The sequence below is a fragment of the Caloenas nicobarica genome, chromosome 1 (assembly GCF_036013445.1).
Source record: "Caloenas nicobarica isolate bCalNic1 chromosome 1, bCalNic1.hap1, whole genome shotgun sequence".
In the NCBI taxonomy this organism is placed as follows: domain Eukaryota; kingdom Metazoa; phylum Chordata; class Aves; order Columbiformes; family Columbidae; genus Caloenas; species Caloenas nicobarica.
Genome location: NC_088245.1, coordinates 196,316,385 through 196,341,680, shown reverse-complemented (window position 1 = coordinate 196,341,680; position 25,296 = coordinate 196,316,385). Strand labels below are relative to the sequence as shown.

General features: G+C 41.6%; 1 protein-coding gene across 5 annotated transcripts in view; it reads right to left on the bottom strand.

Moving 5' to 3' along the window:
• Positions 1-20,426, bottom strand: part of CRYL1 (crystallin lambda 1) — a 59,710-nt gene extending 39,284 nt beyond the window's left edge. Inside the window, exons 1-4 of one of the 5 annotated variants that reach the window (XM_065637987.1) lie at positions 20,356-20,426; positions 16,518-16,625; positions 11,203-11,271; positions 5,304-5,430 (exon numbers count right to left, since the gene is read on the bottom strand). In XM_065637987.1, the coding sequence (XP_065494059.1) occupies positions 5,304-5,430; positions 11,203-11,271; positions 16,518-16,625; positions 20,356-20,393 (342 nt within the window). In that variant the 5' untranslated portion in view covers positions 20,394-20,426. Of the gene's footprint in view, positions 1-5,303; positions 5,431-6,162; positions 6,218-11,202; positions 11,272-16,517; positions 16,626-19,978; positions 20,121-20,355 lie in introns of those variants that run through there. The other 4 variants (XM_065637995.1, XM_065638004.1, XM_065638012.1 and 1 more) reach the window with 4 other exon arrangements.
• Positions 20,427-25,296: the final 4,870 nt, after the last annotated feature.

Sequence of the window (25,296 nt, the reverse complement as noted above, 5' to 3'; positions counted from 1 at the left end):
TAAATTCGAACACTGACTTGATAAAGTATTGTACAGCAAGCCTGTCAGATCAGACTGTTTCAAATCCCAAAAATCACAAAAAGAGTTTTCTCAAAATCTCTATGAAGACGGTGAGTCAGGTCACGCACTTAAAACCAGTTCCCTCAGAAGCCAAAACTAACTTCTAGTGCCTCAGGTCAGCGTTTAAGACAAGTAGGGTAAAATGAGGCCTACGGTTATATTTACCCAGCTGAAAACGAACAGACCCATGTTTGTCCATCCAGCGCTCAGGGCTGATCAGTGACCAGTCCAGAAGAAGCCATGTTACTGCAATGCTTGCACACTCTGCCTTCCAGCAGCCTTGTATTTACAGACGTACATCATTAACAAAGCTTCCAGACCAGCATGGTCTTCTACCCTATGAGCTCAGGACAGCTGAAGACATCTTCAGCCATTGCTGTCTGCAGATATTCCTTCATCCCCAGAAGTAAAACGGTTTTTGAAAGATATCAGGGAACTAAAACAAAAGCCAGTGGTAGGAACTGGTACCAGACAATCAAAACCAATTTTTTAATGACAGGAGACACGAAACATCTGCTGTCAAGGCTTCCAAGTCAATGCTGGTTTCCCATTCTGAGATAGCACTAGACTTTTTGAAAGCTGTTAACACTGTTTTTCTAAATATGTCTAACTGGGAGAGATAAAAGAGACAGTGAGATCTAAAAACGATCAGGCTGAAGATCTCTTAGGGATGTTATCACCAGTTCAAGGAGTTTGCAGGTGTAAGGGGTGGGTGGAGGGAGTACACCCTCTCTTTCTAAAGAGAGGAGGAAAAACAAAAATAGATACTGTTCTAAGGCTTTTAGGCAGAGTTCCTTTAAAAGGAAAAAGGATAAATACCTCAGACCACAAGGTATAAGTTACAAGCTTAATTTTATCCTCTTGCCAGTCTGCTTTGTCCCATGCCACAGCACAACTGACAGATTTGGAGATCACCTCTCAGCCATCCTCCATGTCCAGCTTCAACCAGCCCAGCCAGGCCTCACAACTCACCAGCATACACAGCAGCTCAAGTGTCAAGAATAAGATCTTACCAACAGTTATTCACCTTATCCTCCTCTGAGAGCTAGTAAACTTTACTGCTCTGTTAGTAAATTGTTCCAAAGCAAAGCATTGAAAAAGATATGTTCTCATTTTACTAGTATTGTGGTAAGAGATCATACAAGTGCTGTGCTGATTTCTATTCAGCTTATATTATTTAGGAACTAGGCACACATCCACTCAACTATGTTTTTAATAGTGAAAGGAGTACTAATAAATTCAGTACCCAATAGTCACATAAGGACAAAAGACAAAAAAATCATATATTTATGCAGGAAAGTTTAAAAGCACAGTATTAAGAAAATTTACCTCACCCATGACAGTCCCATGGCAGGGACATTATAGTACATGTGTATCCATTAATTTGTCTGCATTGAATTTTCAGCTATCAGAAAAGTTATTTCAGAATTAAAGCTTCTAGTGATGCAAGCAGCTTGCATTGCACACTCACCTAAATGATATGGGTTATTAACTTAAACTAAGTAGCACAGAATAGCTCAAGAAGTGAAATTGGTGAATACTCAGTTTTAGAGCAAAACACAGACCGATTTCCTTCTGAAATGGATGCAAAGCACACTAATCAAGACAAGTTACTTCATAGAAATGCTCAGAACAGGGAATATATAAAATATGCATCAAGGCATACCTTGTCTTTAAAGGTTCATGACATTACTGTTATGAATTTTCTTCTTACTCAGTCCTTCTAATTATACCTTGCATGTTTTTCACTTTTGTATCTTCACTCTTGTCATTTAAGGAGTTCCACTTTTTACTACTTCATCTCATTTGTTTTAAGTTATGTCCCATGAAAACAACATAGAAGGCAACCGTCTTCAGAATTTGTTCAAGGAGTGCAAACATTAAGGGATTTTTTAAAGCTTGAAGGGGACTTACTCTACAAAGGCCAAATCTGAAAAGAAGTTAAGATTTAACCAACTGAAACCTAGGGTAAAGAAATGCAGTTTTCATGGCAGTCTTCTAACAAGTTAATCAGTAGGCTATATCATTAAGCAAGAAAAGAGAGTCCTCTATATTCAACCAATATTATTCCAGCTTATGTTTTATTTTTTTAAGTAACCAAAAGTCAGAACAATTGCACTCGTAAGTTACAATTAGTTCATTTTGTCCTTCCAGGTTCAAAGCTGCACTAGGCAATGTTTCTAATATGTTTCAGCCAGAAACTAGTCTGTTCATTGCAGAAATAAGGCTGTGAGCCTAGAATTAAGATTCTCTTATACCTATTCCACCTCTTTCCAAGAACGAATTAAAGACTAGTTCAAATAATTTGCCCACTTACATCATGTATTTGTTAACACTTTGTAGCAAACCAAAATTTGATGGTATGGTTTGAAACTGATGAACTGAGTACTAATAGTATTTCACACATACTATTTGTTACCCACAGGCATACTGCAACTACTTTTTTATTATTTTATTTACATGCTTAATGACCACTTGTTAAGAGACATCAAAAGGGTTAAGGGAATATAAAACAGTGCCAGAAAGCCTGAGTAACCCCAGGTAGATTTTTGCTATTCAGAGATTATCAACACAACACCGCTGTCTTCAACCACCTGAAGGGAACACACAGAGAAGCCAGATTCTTCTCAGAGGTCCATGATGGTAGGACAAGGGACAAGAGACTGAAGGTGCAAGACAGGAAATTCCAATTAGGTTATTAGGAAATAAGTTTACCAATGAGGGTAATCAAATGTTGTAACAAGTTACCCAAAGAGACCAGAATATCCTTACAGATATTCAAAACTCAACTGCACAAACCTAGAGCAAGCTGGTACAAGTTCTTCATGTAGCAGGGTGGACCAGATTACTTCCACAGGCCCCTTCCAACTCAAAATTACTTTGATTCTGCAACATTTGCCCAATGCCTGTTTCATAGAATAGCTGATGGTGGGAAGGATGGATGATGCAGCCCCTGATTTAATATGAAGTAGCATGTAGGACCTTGTTCAAAAATCCTACTGCTGAAGAGCCTCTCTAAGAGGAACAATAGCACACCAAGATTCAGTGTCTCTCTAGTAGCAACAAGAGCCAAGAACTCCATCAAAGTTGCACTTAGCTTCAAAAGAAGATACTAAAATAAAATTGAGGATACTAAGGAGATACAAAGTTAGCAGTAAGAAGTATCAGATCCTTACAGGTAGCATACGGAGAAAGTGAAGACAGCATATGAACATAGCAGGTAGTAAGAAACACTTGAAAGTGTAAAAGAAAACAGGCAGAACTAGGAGAGTCTACTACAAACAAGAAGGCAGCCTTCACAGAGGTGAGACAGTATCCAAATGAACAGGGCCATGTAGGACTGTTAATTTGTCAAAATAAGTCAAAACAAAGCAGTACCCCTCCCAACAATTTACTAGAGGAATAATTAAAAACCAAAGCCTTTTTTCTTCAAAACACATGGTAAAGAAGAATGCATAGAATCAAGAGATGATCAGAGTACAGAAGGACGATAGTCTGGAAAACACAAATGGAACAGTGACTTCTTTGCAACTGTTCTGTTTTGCCTTTTAATTCTTGCAGAAAACTAAAGCCTTAGTCATGGGGACTCCCAGGGTCTGTCTCAAGTCACAGAACAGAGGAGAAGGGAACCAGAACCAAGGTACTGGGACATGTTTTGATATGGTTTGAATACCAAACACAGCAATATACAACTGCTCACTTAATCAAAACTGAATGTATTAATACACTGTTCACGTGCCAAAGAGCAGAAGAGTGGCAAGCATTATGCTACTTTTAAGGGAGCTTCAGGAAAGATCTCAACAATGAGCCTGCAAGCCTCTTGATATCTCTATCAAGCAAGTTAAGAGAAAAGGGTTGCACTGAATCAGTATTACATAAATGGGAAAGAATCAAAGCAACTTTTTCAGAGGGAAGTCCTGATTCACAGACCTGGTAGAATTCTGTAAAAGAAGCAGCAAGCACAAGAGTCATGGAGCTGATGCAGTTGGTGTGAATGCCCAGAAGTCTCGCAACAAAAATAATAAAAGCTTTCAAGGAAGTTAACTGGCCACATGTGAGATAAAAGGTCCTTTCATAGACAGTAATTGGTAAAGAGATAGTAAGCAGATGGTAGGAACAACAGTCAGTTCTTACTCAGCAGAAGACACTGACCAGTGCTGTTTCACAGATATCTGTGCCCTTTGTTATACCCATTCAATAAATGACCTGAAAGTTAGCTCATAAAATTAAGTTGGTCATCATCGTTACAAGCGCAAACATTTCTGGAAGGACTTTACAGAATTGAGTGACTAGACAATAAATTTGCAGATTAAACTGAGTAGAGGTAGGTGATACATATGTAAAAACAATAATATGAACTGACAAGCTCTGAGTTCATCACTGATGAAAGAGTAAGATATTGGGGTAACAGTATACAGTTTCATGATCCAGAGAAAAAGTGAACAGAAAATAGTATACCACTGTAAAAATCTATAGTGCATTCACACCTTGACTCCTGTGTGAGGCTTTGCTCTGTCTCCCATTGTCTCCACCTCACCAACTTGGGAGGAAGAAAAGGTCTGGAAATCTGTCCCCTTTTAATTCAATTTGTTGTTAGGGATGTGTTGCAGCTAAGCAGACTGTGGGATTTACAGCCTGAAACAGTATAAACCGCAAACTCTCGGGTGCAGCACACATACACGTAGGGACAGTTAATGGTACAACACTGGAATAATACCGGGGAACTGTGTAACACAGAAGATGCCAAGCCCAGTGCAAACTCATTCATATTCTATCCCAGAAACGGTCCCCGATTCACCTGTTCCCTGAACTGTGCTCATGCCAGTGAGCGTACTAATACTTAAGGAGCCACAGACTATCAGGTTCAGTAATACAGCTTGTTCCCCATCCCAGTTTTACTTAGCAGCACAGATTCCAGCCCTATATACCAATCCTGTTTTTAATACTCTACACTGTCAGATAGCTGCTTTTGGCTACGGTGCTCCCCCTCAAGTCAGAAGAGAAGTCACCCCTGGGCATATCCATACCTCCTGCCTGACCAAAGACTCTCAAGTAGGGAAATCCTGCAGAGAGGTATCATCTCCCATGTCAAGACACTAGGCAAGAACGAACTTTACTTTTAACAATCACAATTATCCTTATCTGGTCAGGATGTTGAACTCTCTATTGCCCATTGACTGCTCAGCACAGCTCTCGGTCACCTTTCTAAACTGTTTGCTAGGAGTTGTGAAATCTTTGCTTACCTGAATGAAAGTAGCACCCTCTACTGCTGCCTTCAGGTCTGTACAGGTGCTAATGAGAGCCAACTGCTGCTCCGCACTCAAAGCGCCTTTCAAGGATTCCGACTCCTCCAGCTCTTTCATTTGCTTGCTGACAGAAACAACATGTGCAATTAAGTACTTCATCATTGTTAAGCCACCGTTAATTTTTTAAGAAGCTTCTCAACAACCCAGAAGTATTATGCTATTTACCATGCCACTGCATATATTTATTCCCCAAACACAGAAAGGTTAGTTTCAGTAGTTTCTCTTTGCTCTCTCCATCTCAGAACATTTTTCTTCTCTTCAAGCACAGACAGCTCTAAGAACTACTCCTAGACATAAGCTTGTCACCACCTCAAACCTGTTTCCTCTGGTGCGGTATCAGCAAGAGTTTTTCTACTTATATTTAATAGGAAGAGAGGTCCCTTTAATATACTTCATCTAGTTTTACAAAAAACAGCTCTTTTGTTAGGAAGCTTCACTGCAGGAACACTGTTTAACTGTACAGAAATAAATAAATACATTCTATACAGCCAGGAGCCCTTCCTAAAAAACCCATACCCCTACATAGGTAATGACTACAGAGCACGTATCAGAAAATGCAAGTAGATACTGAATTGAGGGGCCAGAATTTGAAATGAATATTCGAGTGCACACCACTGCTGGTGCTGGACACACCACCTTCTCAGAAAAATCCTCTACAGTTTGAAACCCTCAAGAGCCCAGAGCAAGCAAGCCATTTTCAAAACTGTTAAAAGTCACTTAGAGATTGAACTATCTGATCATGGTGAAGCTAAAGCTATTTCATGTAGCCATTATCACAATTAAATCTGTCACCTACCTCAAGCCAGAACTCCTCTGAGCCTTTGGTTTTTATTCAGCAAAAATTCCTCATCCTGAAGAGAGGAGGAAATTGAGCTAATGATTAGCAGAAGGAAAACAAAAGAAAAAAAGAATCTCCCTATCAACCTAGTTCAAAAGCTTTGCCTTATTTTTTATGCCTTTTTACACAACAAATAAATTGCATTTGCCACCCAGTTGGTGGTTGGAAAAGCTGTAGCAAACAGAGACCTGCAGAGTCCAGAAAAAGTTAGTGTATTTTTGTACTGCACAAATCATACAACTACATATAGAAATAACCAGCGACCCATCATGTGTTTCTTAAGTAACTGTGGCACTGGGGCATGCATGACAGTCTTTATTAGGGGCTTTATGAGACAGTATCTGTTAAATGGGCAGAATTTATTTATATAGGAACAGATGATCTCAGCTCTCAGTGACACCTCAGTCCTTAATAGATCTGCCCAGGCCCCTCCATGTATCCAGAGAGTAACACTGGATTTATTTTTGTATCTAGAGACCTCAGAGGAGGTGGGAACCCATATGATCGTAACAACCTGCAGCAGCCAGAAACAAACACCTTCCTTAGTCCTCACAAAGCAGGACAGGCAGCCAGGCACAGGGTCAGGGTAACATCAGCCCCAGACGCTTCTCCAGCCTAGCTCCAGCACTTAGACCCTGGGGAGGTATTTCCTCACCCCTGGAAGCGACACTGCTGCAGCCACCAGCAATCCTAATCACACCAGACAGGGACTAACTGGACCCCAGCTGCCTTAGGAAGTTGTGGGAAGTGTCATCTATATTTTTCAAGCAGCATTTTAAATTAATTGAAAAGGGAAAGGGATGCAGATCACACTGCATTTTTTTCTCTCTACTCCTTTCAGAACATCTGCTGAGCAATGTGCCAAACCATCCTTTCATTTTGAGCTCTTTCCTGTCAACAAGTATGGAGGCCATAGATCAAATAAAAATATTAAGCTTCCTCCTCCAGATTTCCTAAACAAAATGACTGGGATTCATCTCACCTACCCTGTCAACATGCACATCTGAGACAGTCATCTTCAGTTCTCTGTTAGAGAAGGGAGAACTAAGTGTTTCAGGTGCGCTCATCTGATCTTTTTTTAGGCACCCAAGCATGCAATCCATCTTGTCTTACAATAGAAGTATCTATCTCCCCCCAAGAGAAAATAGCACAGTATGCTGAAGTCAACCATGAAAGTTTGCAGGGATTTATTTAAAGACAATCCAGTTGCCACTTAACTATACAGAGGCCAGTCAAACCTCAGAGATTTGCTGGGCTCTCAGATCTTCAGCTTGAACTGGCTCAATAAATCTGCCATTAACTTCCAAAGAATCAGAATTTTAGTTTAGCATCCATGTAGTTGTGTCAAAGAAAATCCAGCAAATACAGGCTCTACCACCTCTGCCATGGATTTACTAAGAGGTCATAAACATCTGCTGCTCTGCAAGGTGCTTTGACGTCCTTTCTTCCACTCAAAGTAGTGGAAAAGAACATTTGTTTCCCAGCAAACAAAACCATCCCCTAATATATCTTTCTGACACAAGCTCAGAGCAGCAATACCTTATCCTAGCAGCACCTCCACTAAAAATCTAGTTAAGTAGCACTCAGTAGCCACTTAGCAGTAGCCAAAAAATGCATAGAGCTGTTTTGTGCCTGGTTCAGCACAATAGTCAGAAGAAACAAATACCCTCAGATCACCATGGACTCTGTACAATTAATCAAAGTATTTCCAATAACTTGGGAGCAGGTAAGATGTTAACAGAAGATCTGTTTGAGGCTGGTAAAGGTGATAGTGCATCTTCTAAACCAGAATATGCTCCCATATTTCAAACTGGGAAGAACAAAACCAATAACAACAAAAATCCACATGCGCATGCACACAGAGTGCCAACTCCTACAAGCATTTAACCTCCTCCTCTTCAATGAACTGCTTCAGCAATTAACTCTGGGTAATCATTTCTGTGATCCAAGTTCTAATACTTCCTCTTTATTTTTGACAGAGCTGATCATGAACAATGATTTTTGACTGTTAGGCAGAGCACGCCTGGGTAAACAGCCAGGCATTGCATTCTGTTTGTATTGGACAAGAGTTTTGAAAAGGTTCAAATCATTCTTAGCTGGAAAATAAAGCCAAGAGTCATACTTTTTTAGACACTGCTCAGGTCTGTCCTGCTGGCTTCGCTGGAGCCCCTTAGACTTGGTGCCAAAATTAGTATCCTTACCAGTTTATGCAGTCCAAAACTGATGAAAGGAGTTCCATTAATGGCTTTCTGCTTCTTTTCTCAAATATGGATTTAGGCTCAAAAACCCCGATGTTTCCTACCCAAAGCTAAACTAGTCAGAAATTCTCTTCTGCTAAGTTTTGTTTAAAAGCACTTCAAGAAATTAAAAAAAAAAAAAAAAAAAGTGCTCAAACACACTCCCTTCCAGGCAGCACCCCAGAAATAAGCAGGACATCCGTCAAGTTTCTGGATGAGTTCCCCATTTGGTTTCTTAACAACACAGCAAATGGATGGCTGGAACGCACAGACTTCTGCCTTTGAACAATCTGCATGGCAAGGAATAGGAAACAGGAAGCTTCAGCTCCATTTTCCAAGCTGCCAGGGTACAGCACAGCTTGCTAGGCAGGAGCTCCATCCAAGACTTAAGGCTTCCAGCACGCTAAAGGTGCCAGTGCTTCATCTGTAAAGAAACAGGTGCCCCAAAACTAGACTATCCAAATTTCTGACTCCTTCACACCTTGTCAGGTGAGATGATCAGGAACCAATCATGGAATCATCTAGGTTGGAAAGGACCTTTAAAATCAAGTCCAACCGTTAGCCCAACACTGCCAAGTCCACCACTAAACCACGTCCCTAATTGACACATGTACATGCCTTTTAAACACCTCCAGGGATGGTGACTCAACCATTCCGCTGGGCAGCCTGCTCCAATGCTCAATAGCCCTTTCGGTAAAGAAATCTTTCCTAATATCCAATTTAAACCTCTCCTGGCACAACTTGAGGCTGTTTCCTCCAGTTCAAAAGGTCTTGACTATCCATTCATCAGAAATTCACTTCCCAGGTGCACTTGCCTAAATCCAGCATCCTGCTCTTGCTCACAGGCTCTACATGGGTTTTAAAAAACAAACTAAAAACTTAAGTTTTAAGAGACCACAACAGAATTATTTATTTCTTTGAAGAAGACGGTGAAGTTCTTGTTTACTTTATGTGCAATATGATGCTAGTCTTCAACCTCCCTGTATCTCTTAAACTCCACTCCATGATTGGTAACTGAGGGATTAAAAAAGGCCAGAGTGACAGTCTAAGAGATCTGGTGCTTTTTTTTTTCCCTCCACAAGTTTTCACAGAAGTTTGTAGCACCTGTCTCCTGTCCCATACCTTTCCTTCTCTGCTAGTGATGACCAGCCTATAATTTCTGCTTCTCCATCATAAGCCATTACACATTACACTGTGCACCAAGAACATAATTTCTTAATTAACCTGCAAAACCACCACCTTCATACTTCGGAACTTAAGGCTGGACTGATTTTTCTGACAAAACAACAATCTTCCCATTAACATCAATAATCTTCATGCTAGCCTTTTATTTAAATTAGTGTAGCTACTTAAAGCATAGAATAGGAAATACAATTTGTGCATTACTTGAATTTTGGCCTTCCTTCCCAGGAATTTTTTTTTGCCCTGCTTCAATACATTTATTAACATTTTGGATGTTTTGTTCCACAAATTATTTTTAAGTCTTCCAAATGCTAAGCCTTCTTTATACTCCCTTGGGGTATTATATCACCCACACTTTAGTGGCAAAGGAAGGGAGCTTTCTCTGATACTTGTCATACCTTAAGGCACAAACGGACTGGTCTGTACATACAGCAGTGCACCACTGACCTCTGCTGGGTGACTTCTTATTCAAGGTAGCCAAGACTTCAGGGTGATCATCCCTGAGGATGACCATAGACTTAGGTCACTGCAGACATGTCCATAGCGTGCACGATGGGGCTCTGCTTTGCAATTGTATCATGTGCACAGTTTGAGTAGGTTAACTAATACCTGTAAAGTCTTTGAAGAATGAAGGATTCACATCCTTAAGAAAATACTGCTTCCTTTTAGAGCCTGCTCTTTGTCTACCTGCAGAGTTTTACTGTTGTACCTGACTGCCCATGTCAACACCATTCTGGGAACTGAGCCAGTATTTGCTTCCAGATAAGGCACCCAATCTATAATAATACTTCTGACCACATAAACTGCCTGGGATACTCATAGTTACAAACCCTATTCTTTAAGTCTTTACAGAAGGACCTTGAAAGTGATGCTAATACCTAACCCATCTTGTTCATATCCCATTGCCTCACTTTTAGACACAGCTACTATTGGGTAGTCATAGTATTCAGTACACATTGCTGCAACAAGCAAATACTTGCAAGACTAAAGACCACTGAATAACAAACTTACTGCCCAAACCAACAAAGAGAAAGGAGGAAAGCAGGCACCATGAATATTATTCTTCAAAAGTTCAGCCAGCCACCATTGTCAATGACTAGAGCCATTAACCAGTCATGGCATCAGGCTACTCTCTAGTGCTGTCTGATAAATGAGAGTGTAGTTGGCATGGGGGGTTGGGATGGAGGGGAAATTGGAAAAAAAAAAAAAAAAAAAAAAAAAAAGGCTGGCTACTGAAAGCCCCTAACACTGGGATCAGCTCACTGTCCACACTCACATGCAGGGACAGGAGTTGGACTCGATGATCCTTGTGGGTCCCTTCCAACTCAGGACATTCCATAAAATGGCCAAATAGTAAGCTGCAACTATTGAGTTGCAATTGGCCATCTGAAAGCATTAGCAACCACTCTCCCTGAACTAAAAGTAAGCACATAACACACCATCACAGAAAGGCTATTACAGCATTACAAAGTGGACCACAAACGCATGTATGTTTCTCTCCAGACAAGACAGATCTAGAGCCATCAAATGCACTTCATCCATAGCAATAGCAGCATATTAAAGAGGGACAGTCACACACCTGTCTTTGACAGTTTTGAAGAGGCGCAAAACGAAGGACTGCAGAGGGGCCGGGACGCAGCATAAAAGCCTGGTGGTGAACAAGAGCCAGTGAGGTGAAAAGACATCTCCCTTTGGAGGCGTTTTCAGCTACAAAATGGCCAAGGCAGAAACTTTGGAAAAACAGAACCCATCCCCTTCCAAAGCCTATTAACATGTTCTCTAATTAGTTCTGCAGATGAAACTATTTTCCCTAGCTCTGATAGATCATTGCATTTTTCAGGGGGGAGGGGTGAGGAAGGGGAGAGATAAAAATGAAAGGTAGAATCAAACCTATGACTTCACACAAGCTTGATGAGCCAGTGTCAGGCACTCGACATCAAAATATACTTTGGAAAGAACAGTCTAGTTAGAAGTTGTCCCCTCAGAGGAGATATATAAAACTACCAAGGAAGACCTAAGCCAAGCTGCATTTTTCCTTTGATACAAATACAGTATTGATACAATACAGCAATACAGAACAGACACTGGAAAAGGACGACAAGTTAGGAAAGCATCTAACCACACAGCCATGGAACATGCCATGAGCTTGGACAAGAGAGCAAAGCCTGCATCAGTGTGCTCCTCATGCTACAAAAAACAACCCAGTAAGCTGTTCCCCTTTTTATACATGCAAAGCATATAAGAGGGCACCAGACAGCAAGAAGTAGCGTATGTTCAGATGTCTTTCCTAGAGACCAGTCTCTTCCTGGAACAAGAAAGATGATGAACCTGAGGTACAGGGGAAAAGTCCTTCAAAACTCTGGCTATAAAAAAGTCATAGGCACAGACATGGCTTATTTCCTTGGCCCTGTGACCTCCCATCCATCAGGCACTTCATTACAGGTTCCAAATCCCTATTCACAAGAGTACAGAATATTTGAAGTACTTCTCTCCACTTGGCCAGGGGTAAGGTGGAGAGATGCTACTTCTTCCTAGCTCCTGCATCTTGTTCATTTTTCATAGCAATTGTGTTCTTATTACAGCATGGAAAAGTTAAGGTTGCTTAGTGCAATACTGCACCGTATTATATATCAAGTCAAAATTTATAGTTAAATTAATACTTAATGAAGAGAGGAAGTATATTCTGATCTCAAGACTGCTTGGCTCCAACTCTTTCTAATGGCCGACATCTTTGAACCACACAGAAGAGCAACCTATAGTCAGATAAAGCTGACATACAAGAAATTCTCACTAAACATCCTCACTTTTGAGTTTAGATTCAGTACTACAGAACCTTAGCACCATTTATCAGTTCTCAGAAAGCAGAGTTCTGTAGAAGTCCATTCTGGAAGAACTGAATTAATTTAAATTTAAGGGAGAGAGTCTCTATTATTGAATAAACACAGGGTCAAAGTTGCTTCCCTTCCAACTAAGTATTTCCAAGTTTGGATACTACTATTGCATTTCATTTGTATCCATGTAATAAAAGTAGCAATAGTAATTTTACATGCCTATATCCCTAGACACAACTACCACTTCATAAAGTCAATTCCAACCTGTCCCAGAAAATTTTTCTACTGGGGCTGAGAGAAGAAAGGAAGGATGAGAAGATAGTAAATTTATACTAGAGGCTCTTTTCTATCTAGTGCAGTTGAATATAATAATCTAGTTTTTAAAGTAATCTTGGTTTTGTATTTTAGCATTGACTATTTCCTGAGATCTACAAATTTTTCTGAAGTTAGGCATAGCCTTTATGCATACAACTGTTTGGTTTTTATATATTAAAAACAGTTACCTGCTCCTGCATCCTGGAGGAGATAACAGTTTTGTATCAGAGTAAATACAACATTTAACCAGCATCTGCTTCTAGAAAGAAATTACAGAATGCATATACAGATATTTAAGCTTCAATGTTCTCTTCAGTGTCAACTAAACTTTTCCCCTTACAATAGTCTTTCACTATACATGCAAACACTGCTCTAGATAAAATATGAACTGGTTACGCAGGGGGAAAAAAATACAGCATTTCCACTGTAATTAATTAATCTTTATCAGCATCATAATTATGCTTAGAACAGTAGCACAGTGACTAAGTGAAAAAAGTCTACATGTTACAAGAATCATAAAGATTTGGGGGGGGGGGGCATGCACTATAGCATTTCTGCATTATGCTTTTTAGGATTACTTTCAGGAGTAGGGTACTACTTGTTTTTCTAATTCCCATTATTTTGAAGTTTAGTACTCTTGCATTTAAATTAGAATCACCTTGACTCAGATGAAAGCATACTGGATATGAAAAGTTACATTTTCCAAGGCAGGTTACTACAGTGTGCATTTGGCAGGTCAAGTGTGGCTGTTCATTAGTCTGTTTCTTCAACAGAACAAAAGGTTGTTCCATTAGAGCAGACAGTGGTTAATAATGCCACCGTTACACTCAGTTCAATCCAATGTGTGGTTGTTTTGTGCGTCAAGGAACTGACTGCCACATCTGTCAACAGGTAGGTGGGTAGTAAATCCATCACACCACGCGAGGCCTTAGTAAGTGAACTTTTTTTTCTGTATCTGACCTACTGATATTGTGGCAACTTGATACATATTTCTACTTGTTTCAATAGATCCAAATTCCACACTTCAATCTTATTTTTTTACTCATAACCAAGTATTTTGCATAACTTCACAGCGTACATTTCAAATTCTCCACAGAGATACATGCGGACTCATGATCATTGCGGATCCATCCCAAATTCATTCCAGTCCTCTTGCAGGACCACACGCACTCAGTACCCACCTACTGCTCTGTGAGAGTTGAATTCACTAGGTTAATGACTCTGAGATACCCTTTTGAAACACAGCTTATATAAAATCAGAACAAGAAGTTACTAGTTAATATACTAAAAGCCAATCAGATAATAGCTAATACTTTAGTATCATTTCTACTTTTATTAGTAAAGTGACTGTTGTTTACTGCTCAAATCCCAGTTTTCCTGTTTAGAAAAGGGAAACTATAGTCCTCTGCACACTCCAGTTTCTCCTTAATATGTAGAAGAGCTTCATACACTAAAAGTTCATGGACTGCAGATTAGAACGGAACAAATACTTTTTGATTCTGAAAAAAAACCCCCACACCACCAAATAAAAAACACCACAAAAATCTTAAGCCTAAGAACTTCCCTAAAAGTACTAGCAATTTGGAGAGACAAAGGAAGGCAAATCCCAGCAAGTCCAGAGAAGTAGCCACCAGCTAGCTTTGTCAGGCAGCTCTAACAGCTGTTCCCCTGCTGCACTTTCCTGCGAGCCCCTGTCACCTACTCAAGCTCCGGTTCTTACACGAGCATTGTATCAGTAAACCAAAGGGATTTACTGCAGGTTGCGTGCTATGAAATTAGTGCAAAGAAGTTCAAGTTTGACCATATTTTGACAGATAATTAAAACAGTAGTTGAAGAAACTGCATAGCTTGTGGTCTTGTCACAAAAACTACATTGTCCTGAAACTAGGTTTTTTAACTAGGCTTTTTTAACTTTACAACAGCCAAGATACACAAATTAATGATAAGGCAAGTTAAGAACACCTTATGTAAAAGGCAAAACCTGCCTTGAACTCCTATGAAGCAGCACATCCAGGCACAGGACAGCACAGACACACAAAACTAACACTCTACCCTATTACATGCAACATTTTATGCCCCACTTTTCCAAGCCGAAAACCTCAGAAGGCTAACATCCTCATTTTCCCAATAAAGAAAGTTAGGCATGAGTGCTGTCTTTACTAATGTAGGCTGCAAAACTCCCTCCTGCAATAATTCGGAATCTCATTATGGCTACTGCTATAACAGCCATTCTGGAGATAAAAACAAACAACAACAAAAAAACCAAAACAAACCCAACACAACACACTCCCCCTGTTCTCCTCCCCACTCCAAAAAAAAAAAAAAACCAAAACCCACACCCACACAAAACCCAAAGTGTCTTTCTTCTAGATGTAGCAACAGAGATGTTAGGTCTGACTAACACCTACCTGGAAAGAGAGGAGGTTTGGGGAAAGAAAACAAAGTTTCTTCCTCTTCCATTATTAAGTGTTTTTTAGCAAATCTCACTAGACATCACATACCATTTAACTTCCAAACTCCCTCAACTGACCTGACCTACGAGGGGCTCCCGAAGTCACTCTTCCTTGCTGTAAGCCTTGTTACAGAAAGCAATAAGGATGCAACACTTCACAACCCTTTTTAGGTGCAACTTACTCCCCATACCAGCTGACATATTTCACTCCAAGGCATCATGAAAGGGGACTAGATGCATTCAGGTTGATGCTGATCATGAAGCAACCTGAACTTGAGAATTAAATGCTGACACAGCAACATAAGATTGTGTATAGAACCCCTCTGCAAATGCACTCTCCTTCAAAGGAATATCAAAGCTGGATTTCGGGACCAGCAAGAAGAGAGTGAACCAGCCACTGTCCATTCTAACATAAGAACAAGGAGCCAAACAAAGCAACTGAGAAGACAGGTTAAAAACAAATAAAAGGGAATAGCTCTTGACACACTGAGCAGTAAATCTGCAGAACACAAAGTCCTTTGGCAAGGAGGCCACAAAAGGATGTACATAGGTTCAAGGGAAGGTTAGAGAAATACTTGGAAGATATCTATTTAAGAGTTACTGAATACACAAGCAGCTTCTAGGCACTGAAGGTTGGGGGAAGGGAGCAGCCAGGCAGGACTTGAACTTGTAGCTGTTGGGTAACAAAACCACACGGCTTTAGCCATTGTGGCACAGGGCAACAGCGTAAAGGGCTAGAGGATTGTTGTTCTAAACCAGTGTGATTGTTCTTGTGTTCACACCCTCAAATTTGCTCCTTCTAAAGATGCTTCCCAGCCTCTACTATAACTGATCAGTAGTTGCATCTTTAGTGGAACTAGCAATCTGTTCTTCTAGGACTCGAAAAATATTAGTTTAAGAATAAAAAAAATACTAATAATTGTAGCAGCGCTCCTCAGCAATCCGTATTAACCTACTTCCTCTTTGTTGTCTTTATATGCAAAACCTCTTATGTTCATGTATTTTAAGCTCAGCCTATAGATAATCTAATCATGGTAAACATCGTTTCAAGAATTTGGATCTAAGCTTAAGCTCTTAAATCATTACTTAAGAACTAAACTGCTCTTCAGAAGTGTCATTGAGAGATTTGGGAGCATAGTTCTTCTGACCTTAACAGGGTTTGTACTCCTAAGTTTAAGCTTCTTCCAAGCTTAAAATCTATCTTCCCTTAAATAACAACATGTGGCTGTTCATTCATAATTAGAGAGATCCCACAGTTCCATTACAACCCCAGTCACTTCAAGTCAGGTGACCTACCGAATGTTTTCCAGTGCACTTGTTAGCTGTTGTTGTGCAATATCATAAAGTTTCACTTTGAAGCCTCCAGCAGCAAACACCATGGCCCAGCTGCGACCAATGAGTCCACTGAAAAGAAAATAAATATCAGCCAATTAATAAAGCAGCATTTATTTTGGCAAAGGGGGTCTGACAAGCATTGCAAGAAAGAAAATGGAGCTTGGACTCTTCAATATTTGATTTAGAGACTGGCTATATATTGATAAGAAACAACTCTCTAACAGAGAAATATCCCTTGCTGGCTGTGTAGGAGCTTCTCTGAAAGTTAGGAGAAAGATAATGAGGAAGAAAAAGATAAAACAGGAAAAGACAGCAGAATTCAAAACAGCAGGAACCAGTACTGTGGGATACTGGACTCAAGTATCAACAATTTTGTCAGCTGCAATCTTAACCTGGAGTTGGTTCATGCAATCACAGAATCATTAGGTTTGGAAGGTAAATCTGGAGATAACCAGTCTAATTCACCTGCTAAAGCAGGTTCACCAGAGCAGATTGCACAGGAATGTGTCCAGGCACATTTTTAATGTCTCCAGAGAAGACGACTCCACAGCCTCTCCGGGCAGCCTGTTCCAGTGCTCTGGCACCCTCAAAGTGAAGAAGTTTCTCCTCATACCCAGATGGAACCTCCTGTGCTTCAGTTTGTGCCTGTTGCCCCTCATCCTTTTGTTGGGCACCACTGAAAGGAGTCTGGTCCATCCTCTTTACACCCACCTTTGAGATATTTATAAGCATTTATAAGATCCCCTCTCAGCCTTCTGTTCTCCAGGCTGAACAGATCCAGCTCTCTCAGTCTCTCCTTGTAAGAAAGATGCTCCAGTCCCCTAACCATCTTTGTAGCTCTCTGCTGGACTCTCTCAAGTAGTTCCTTATCTTTCTTAAACTGGGGAACCCAGAACTGGATGCAGTACTCCAGATGTGGCCTCACCAGGGCAGAGTAGAGAGGGAGGAGAACCTTCTTTGACCTGCTGGTCACACTCTTCTTAATGCACCTCAGGTACCATTGGCCTTCTTGGCCACAAGGGCACATTGCTGGCTCATGGTCAACCTGTTGTCAACCAGGACTCCCAAGTCCTTCTCCACAGCGCTGCTTTCCAGCAGGTCAACCCCCAACCTGGACAGGTGCCTGGGGTTATTCCTACCCAGGTGCAGGACCCTACACTTGCCTTTGTTGAACTTCATTAGGTTCCTCTCTGCCCAAATCTCTAGCCTGTTCAGGTAACTACATGGAATTACATTAAAGAGATTTTTTTTTTTAATTTTAAAGCTCATCTGTTCAGTTTACAGTCTGAAGACAGACACCAGCCCATCGATTCAAGAGTTCAGGATCCTGTTTCAGAGATAATCAGAAAACCCAAGACCGCACTACTTAAATTATGGGCCCTCCACAATTCAGGAAGTACCATCAGCATGTGAAAAACAAAACCAAAACAACAACCACCACCACGACACGAGTTCAATACGGCTTTTCTACCTACCAACCTGTAGCACCACCCTTATTTTCAGACGAAGCACCCTGCCATGCTGGAGGCATGCAGGAACAGTCTGCCCATATCTTTTGGCGAAGCCACATTACTGAGAAATACATAATGCAAACTTGCAGTAACTGACGTCTTAGAGCAAGGCAGGTTTTAACTTCATTAGATTTATAGCAGGCATCAGACTCTTCAAATGGAAGCAATGAGAAAGAGTGTAGTTAAGTTTAAATAACCTGAGATCAGAAAAAAAAAACACCCTCCATAACAGAGACAAGAGCAGAATTGCATACCCATGACTGTTACAGTAGGGGGTGTTGATAATTACGTGGATTTCCTGCCATTTCTGAGATCACTGTATTCGTAGTATTAAGCAACCTCTGGCAATTGGAGAACACAAGGCCACTAGGGCATCAATAAATAATTAAAAGGGGAGTAGAATCAGAGATAAAGCAACAAGTCAGATAAAAGAATAAGGAAGAGAAAACAGGAACACGTTCAGCCTTTGGTTTAAATACATATACATTTAAAGAAAGAAAAAAAAGGAACAAACCAGGAAGTTTCAGGAAACAACAGGAATCAGTGGAAACAACTGGGACCAAAAAAAAAAAAAAGGGAAACTTTGCATTCACTGTGGTTAAGCAGACACTAAGTTCTCGCTCAAAACGCACCACTTAAAACAAAAAAAAAAACCACACACATACAACTTCACTGTAGTACATGCAGAAGTTCCCAGGCAAACTACAGCACGAGCATGCTTACGGAAAAGGTGAGGTACGGGTCAAGGTTTGTTAGCTACTGTAGCCTCCTGGGTAACAAGTATTTCTAAAATAAAAACATTTTAATCACTTAAGCATATCTGAGCTACTAGTATCTTTATAAATTAGCATAATCTCTCTCAAATTGCAGTTTTAAATCAAGTTTCCTTAAATCAGTGTTTGACCAAAAAAACCGAAATTATTTTCTTTCAGCACAGGCTTTTAGGATTGTCGGGTTTGTTTTTCTTTTGAACTAAGGAGCATAGAAAATAAGTCGAGCTCTCTCTCTACCCTTCGCACACCTACAGCAACCAAGAGCTCCGGGAGTGCCACCCGTGAGAGCAGCTTTGTCACCGTCACATGACGGCACCGAGACACGTGTCCCGAGACCTCAAGCGGTCTCGCTGATACAGTCTGCTGCAGTCCACACTTTTAGCACCGAGTTACAGCACTGAGTAGGGGGCTGTTACTGTCTGGCAGGTTTTTTTCTCTCCCCACCAGATTATTGTTCAAATAGAGAACTTCAGTTTTAGCTGAAGCAGTGGACAAAACGACACCAGTCAGAAAGTCCGCTGTATCTTGTGGCAAGAAAGTATTATTCCAGGAGTGCCTGTGAGAAACTCAGGAGTCTCTTGACATAGTTGACAAACTGGATCTTAAAGGCGTGCTCAGGTTTCTCCACTCCTCTTGCACTTACATACACGCGAAACACGGCCCTGAGAAAGGGTAGCAGTCTTTCACACCTAAAGGATGACTTGCTTCGAGTAGAGATGCTGTGAATGTTTGTTCGTTCCTTGTTTGGGGTTGTTTTTTTCAAGTAGCACGGAGCTGTCAGGGACTGAAGCAAAGACCCTGTTTCTAACGAGCCAAACAGGTGCGTTGACCCCGGGCCCCGAGCTCCAGCGCGACCCCGCCGCCGGCCGGGCCTCCCGGCGCTGCCCCAGCGCAGGCTCCGCACGCCCAAACCCACCGCCCGCCCCGAGTTCGCACCTCGCTGCGGCACCCGACGCCGGCAGCGGCCGGGACAGCCCCGGCAGCGCCTCACCCGCCGCCCCGCAGGCCGGACCTCGCCGGGACGGCGCCCGAGCCCCTTCACGCTTCCCCGGCCATCCGCTCCCAGAGGCCCCGGGGGCCGAGCCGAGGTAGCACCTCCTCCACGGGACGCTGCGCCTACCCGCGGGAGAGGCTTTACCTGCCGATGACCGCAACCTGCGAGGGCTCCATGCCTGCGGGGCCGCGGCCGGGCGGTGCGGGCTAAGGGGCCGGTACCGGGCGGTGCGGGCTGAGGGGCCGAGACGGCGCCGCCAGTGCCGCCCGTGCCCTACTGCACGCCCGCCCCACACCCACGGTCCCGCCATGCAACGGCCGCCTCCATTGGCTCATGCTACGAGCACTCCGATTGGCTCCGCGCCGCGCCCCTCAAGCCGCCCTGCGGCCTTGGCTGCCCCGACGCGCAAGAGCCCGCCCAGGGGCGGCGCGGGAGCTGCCGCCGTCGCCCGCTCGCCTCCCCCACACCCGCCCGGGCACCGAGAGGCCGCCCCGCCCCGCTCACTCACCGGCGGCTCTCACCTGGGCCGAGTCCCAGCTCGTTTCCTTCCCCTCCCCATCCTCCAGAGGCGGCGGGGGTCACGGCCATGGCATCTCTGATAGGGCCAGCGGAGTCCTCCACACGAACTGGATGTGCTGGCAGCGCTGCTCTGGCCCCGTGGAGACACGTTCACCTCAGGCTGCACCAGGAGGTAGCGGAACAGTGGTCACCTGCAGGACGAAGGCGGCAGGTCAGCCTTAGCCAGGACAGAGAAGTCACACCCACTTTGGGGTGGGACAAGGCCAAGGTTTGGGTACAGGCCAAAGTTTTACCGTGCTGTTAAAAAGGCCAGACCCCTACAGCCACGGAATCACAGAATGTCAGGGATTGGAAGGGACCTCGAAAGATCATCCAGTCCAACCCCCCTGCCAGGGCAGGAACACCCAGATGAGGTTACACAGGAAGGCGTCCAGGCAGATTTTGAATGTCTCCAGAGAAGGAGACTCCACAACCTCCCTGGGCAGCCTGTTCCAGTGTCTGTCACCCTCACTGAGAAGAAGTCTCTTCTCAAATTTAAGTGGAACCTCCTGTGTTCCAGTTTGAAGCCATTACCCCTTGTCCTATCACTGGTTGTCACCAAGAAGAGCCTGGCTCCATCCTCGTGACACTCACCCTCTACATATTTATAAACATTAACGGGGTCACCCCTCAGTCTCCTCTTCTCCAAGCTAAAGAGACCCAGCTCCCTCAGCCTTTCCTCATAAGGGAGATGCTCCACTCCCTTCATCATCTTTGTGGCCCTGCGCTGGACTCTCTCCAGCAGTTCCCTGTCCTTCTTGAACTGAGGGGCCCAGAACTGGACACAATATTCCAGATGAGGTCTCACCAGGGCAGAGTAGAGGGGAAGGAGAACCTCTCTGGACCTACTAACCACCCCCCTTCTAATACACCCCAGGATGCCATTGGCCTTCTTGGCCACAAGGACACAGTGCTGGCTCATGGTCATCCTGCTGTCCAGCAGGACCCCCAGGTCCCTTTCCCCTACACTGCTCTCTAATAGGTCATTCCCTAACATTGTCAGAGGTGTTCAGGTGTCCCCAGGTGAGCTCCCAATGAAACTGAAAACACCTGTGAGAGTATGGGCTTGGGATTCACAGCTGCCTGTGAGGCCACAAAGACCCCATCATGCTTTGGCCGGAGACAATGTTGGCCTTTTTTCCAAATTAGCAAGTGACAGGACAAGAGCAAATGGCCTCAAGTTGCGCCAGGGGAGGTTTAAATTGGATATTAGGAAAAAATTCTTCACGGAAAGGGTTGTCAGGCATTGGAACAGGCTGCCAAGGGAAGTGGTAGAGTCACCATCCCTGGAGGTGTTTAAAAGGCGTTTAGATGAGGTTCTTAGGGACATAGTTCAGTGCTAGAGTTAGGTTATGTTGGACTCGATGATCCTGAGGATCTCTTCCAACTGAAATGATTCTTTGAATACCAGAAAACATCAAACCCCATTGCTCTCTATTTCTTGACAAGGGAAACAATGAATTCTAAAGCAAAGTTCGAATCTGAAACTAAATCCATAACTTTTTCACATTAAACATGGCACTATTATTAAAAATACTTTCTTGAATTCTGAATTTAAAAAAATTTTTTGCTGCTCTTGGTTTCCATACAAATACTTTAAAATTGTGCAAAGATATGACACTACAATGTCAACATAATTCTTTAATCTGCTCTACAATATCTACTGTTCTGGTTAGTATGCTGCATTACTCAATTTTACTAATTCTGTGTAGCTCCTACTTATCTGCATGTTGCTCTGTAATCATAGTGGATATTCCTGAAAAGAAACAAAAGTTAACAATTTAAATGCTTACTTATTATCAAAGATTGTATTACTGTACTCTTAACATAGCTGAGAAATACTTCCTCTAGTTTCCAAGGGAAAACTAAAAGACCTACATAATCACTTTGTATTTTCCTCCCCTTCCCTAGCACTTCGCTAATTCCAACCATATTCAACAAAGACACAGAGATCTCAAAAGTATAAATTCCTGAAGGTTTCATGAAGACCACTCAATGGACAGCAGGTGGGAAAAAAATCGAACTAGTAACTCCTTGACTTCCCGACCCTAACACCACCCATGTAACCTGAGACCTACCAGTAGCTAGGAAACGCAGGTGGAGCTAAGTGGCCATAACTGGGCCACAAGAACATTTAAAGAAGTGGGACAGGAGTATGAAGGACCCCTGGCCATGCCAGTTCTGCTGCTCACAGCCTGGTATAGAAAGTCTTATGATTTTAGCAAGTACCAATTTTTCTCCTTTGAACACAAATTCAAAATGGCATGACTTGGCACGTGTTACAAACACAAGGACTTGTGTCTTGCCAAAGCATAACTGAAGCACTCCATGTCTACTTATTTTGCATACTCAAATTTTTACTTCAAAGAAAAAAAAAAAGGGTTCCTATAACATAAAACTAATGTCTCCTGGGCTTTGGAAACATGGTTTTCAGAACAAGTTCACCATTGCTCCCATTTGAAAGTACTTAATTAGTTATTTTAATATTCTTTGACCTGAGATGTATATACCTTGAGCTGTCTTAAGTAATAGACTATTAGACACAAAAACCATTATGGATAGACAAATGGATTCAGTGGAATGAAAAGCTTAACTAAACTGTTCAGGAGGTGTTACTACAAGGGTCTGAAACCTAATCACAGTTATGATAATAGCAATTACACAGCCTTTAAGTACTGTTGGTGAACAAAACAAGAGGTCTGCAGCAATAAGATCTGAACTATGTTATCATCCATATATTAATGACAAAGCCACACAGCTCTGCCTTAGTTATTTGGTTAGGGTATGACAGCAGCCATATTCCCCATTGTTTGTGGTGACCAGACACACTGATGAGTCCAGACTGAACACATCAAAAGTAGAGAGAGAAGTTTGCAAGAAGAAAGGAAAATATAAAAAAATAAACTCTCAGAAGTGCAAGTCAAGGGAAGCAAATATGACCTTTAAAAAAAACCCCAAAACAAAACCAAAAACCAGAAAAATTTCATTTTTGTGTAACAGTATAAAAAATTTTAGGCCCAGTAGTTGCAGCCTCCATAAATAAAGGACAGTGATTCTCCTCCCTCTTCTGCAATTCACATGGGAAGGTCAGTAGATACCCTAAGCCCAGAAACATCAAAAACCTATGACCAACAATATGGTGAAAGGTGCTGGGCTCCATTATGGAATGAAAAGTAAGGCTTGTTCTGGCAGCAGGAGAGGCCCAAGTGGAGCAAATATGCACTCACCAGTGTATATATTCCTTCTTCTAAGTCCAAGTAGGAGCAAGTCTTGACTTGTCATGTTGGGAAGCTGCAAAGTTGATCCCTCCATGTTTTTGCTCTCTATTTCTACTGAGCATGCTCCTCTGCTGCCCCACGTGAGCAGTTGAAATCTGCTACTGGCTGTGGAGAGGAGGTGGGTTTACTGCAGGGGAGGGGCAGGATGGTATAAAAGAGTTGTGGGCTAAACATGGTGAGCTGTAGGGGGGGGTATGTAAGGGAGATGTGAATGTGAGTTTTTCTCTTGCAGAAAATTAAAGAATCACATGCTTGTGAAATACAGAGTGTCCTAGCCTGAGCTTTTGGTCTGGAATGAAAACAGGCAGAGTTCATGTTTGTTAAGTATTAGACTGGTTTAATACATTACTTGCTCACCAGAGCAATGAGAAAGTACATTTCCTTTGTAATAGACCATGGTATGTTGCTGTTGTGATCCTAATGGTTCAGTGCCATGGTTTAACATTCAAAAAATGTAATATGTTCAAATGATAGCTTTAATTTAATAACTTTATTCCTATTCTGTAGATTTCTAAGTAATGGTTTGCATACCATAATTATAACTAGTGATTATATTAAAATTATGCTACAATTAAAACTATGATTTTAAGTATTGCTATAGTTAATGCAGTTAATTTAGGTGGTCTTTCACAGTGAAAATAGTCTGATGGAAATACTACCAATACTGCTAAAATGCTGATTCTTAAAGAAGCTATCTGCAGGAATCAGAAAGTAAATAGTAGTAAAACAGATATTGCAAAAAAATGATTCAGCAAAACTAGATTGAATAATATCCTTTAATAGTAAAAATACCAATTAACAAGATCATTTTCCTATTGCAAATGTTTTTTAAAACCAAACTACAACATCTACGTTATTCAAAACATGTATTATTCATAGTGAGATTCTTCCATTCATTTTGTTTTCAAATTGTATGTAAATTGATCTATTTACTTGCTTTACTAAATACAGATTATATATAGTAAATTGAAGTTTAGAGCAGAACTATACTGAATATTTTTTGCCTTTAGAACTGTTCTGAAAAAGCTTTTTTGAAAACTTTCAATATAACTCTATACAATATTTTTAACTAATTAATTCCTCATTGAGAACCCTGAAAACATTCTGATCCTTGTATTTACCACTGCGCCAAGAGTAGCTCTGTAAACTTTACTTTCAAACTTGAATTCTGTAGATGTAATTTATATATGTTTATGCACATCAGCTCAGAGAGCACAAATACAAAATTGATGTTTAAATCTCCTACGAGAGACTAAAGGCTTCTTAAACTTATTGTTTCTATGTTAGGAAACATTAACTGGAGGAACTTTATGTTAAAAAGTGCTACAGAGGTGTTTTTCTAACAGCACAGAAATAATGAGCTAATATATAAAGATTCTAACACCCACACTGTTCATATACTTGATTCAGAGGAAACTAACACGAAATATGTATCTGTTGATAAGATAAATGAGCCCAGAGTATCAAGGCTGTAACACAGACCAGTCAGCAAAATGCTAAGCAGTTGAAGTTTGAATTTTTAAGCATAAGAGCTTGATCTGAGGGCTTTGTTTTTTTTCTGTTTAAAATAAATTTAGTTACTATTAAATTCAATTACCATTCAACTCTTACTTTCAACTAAAAAAA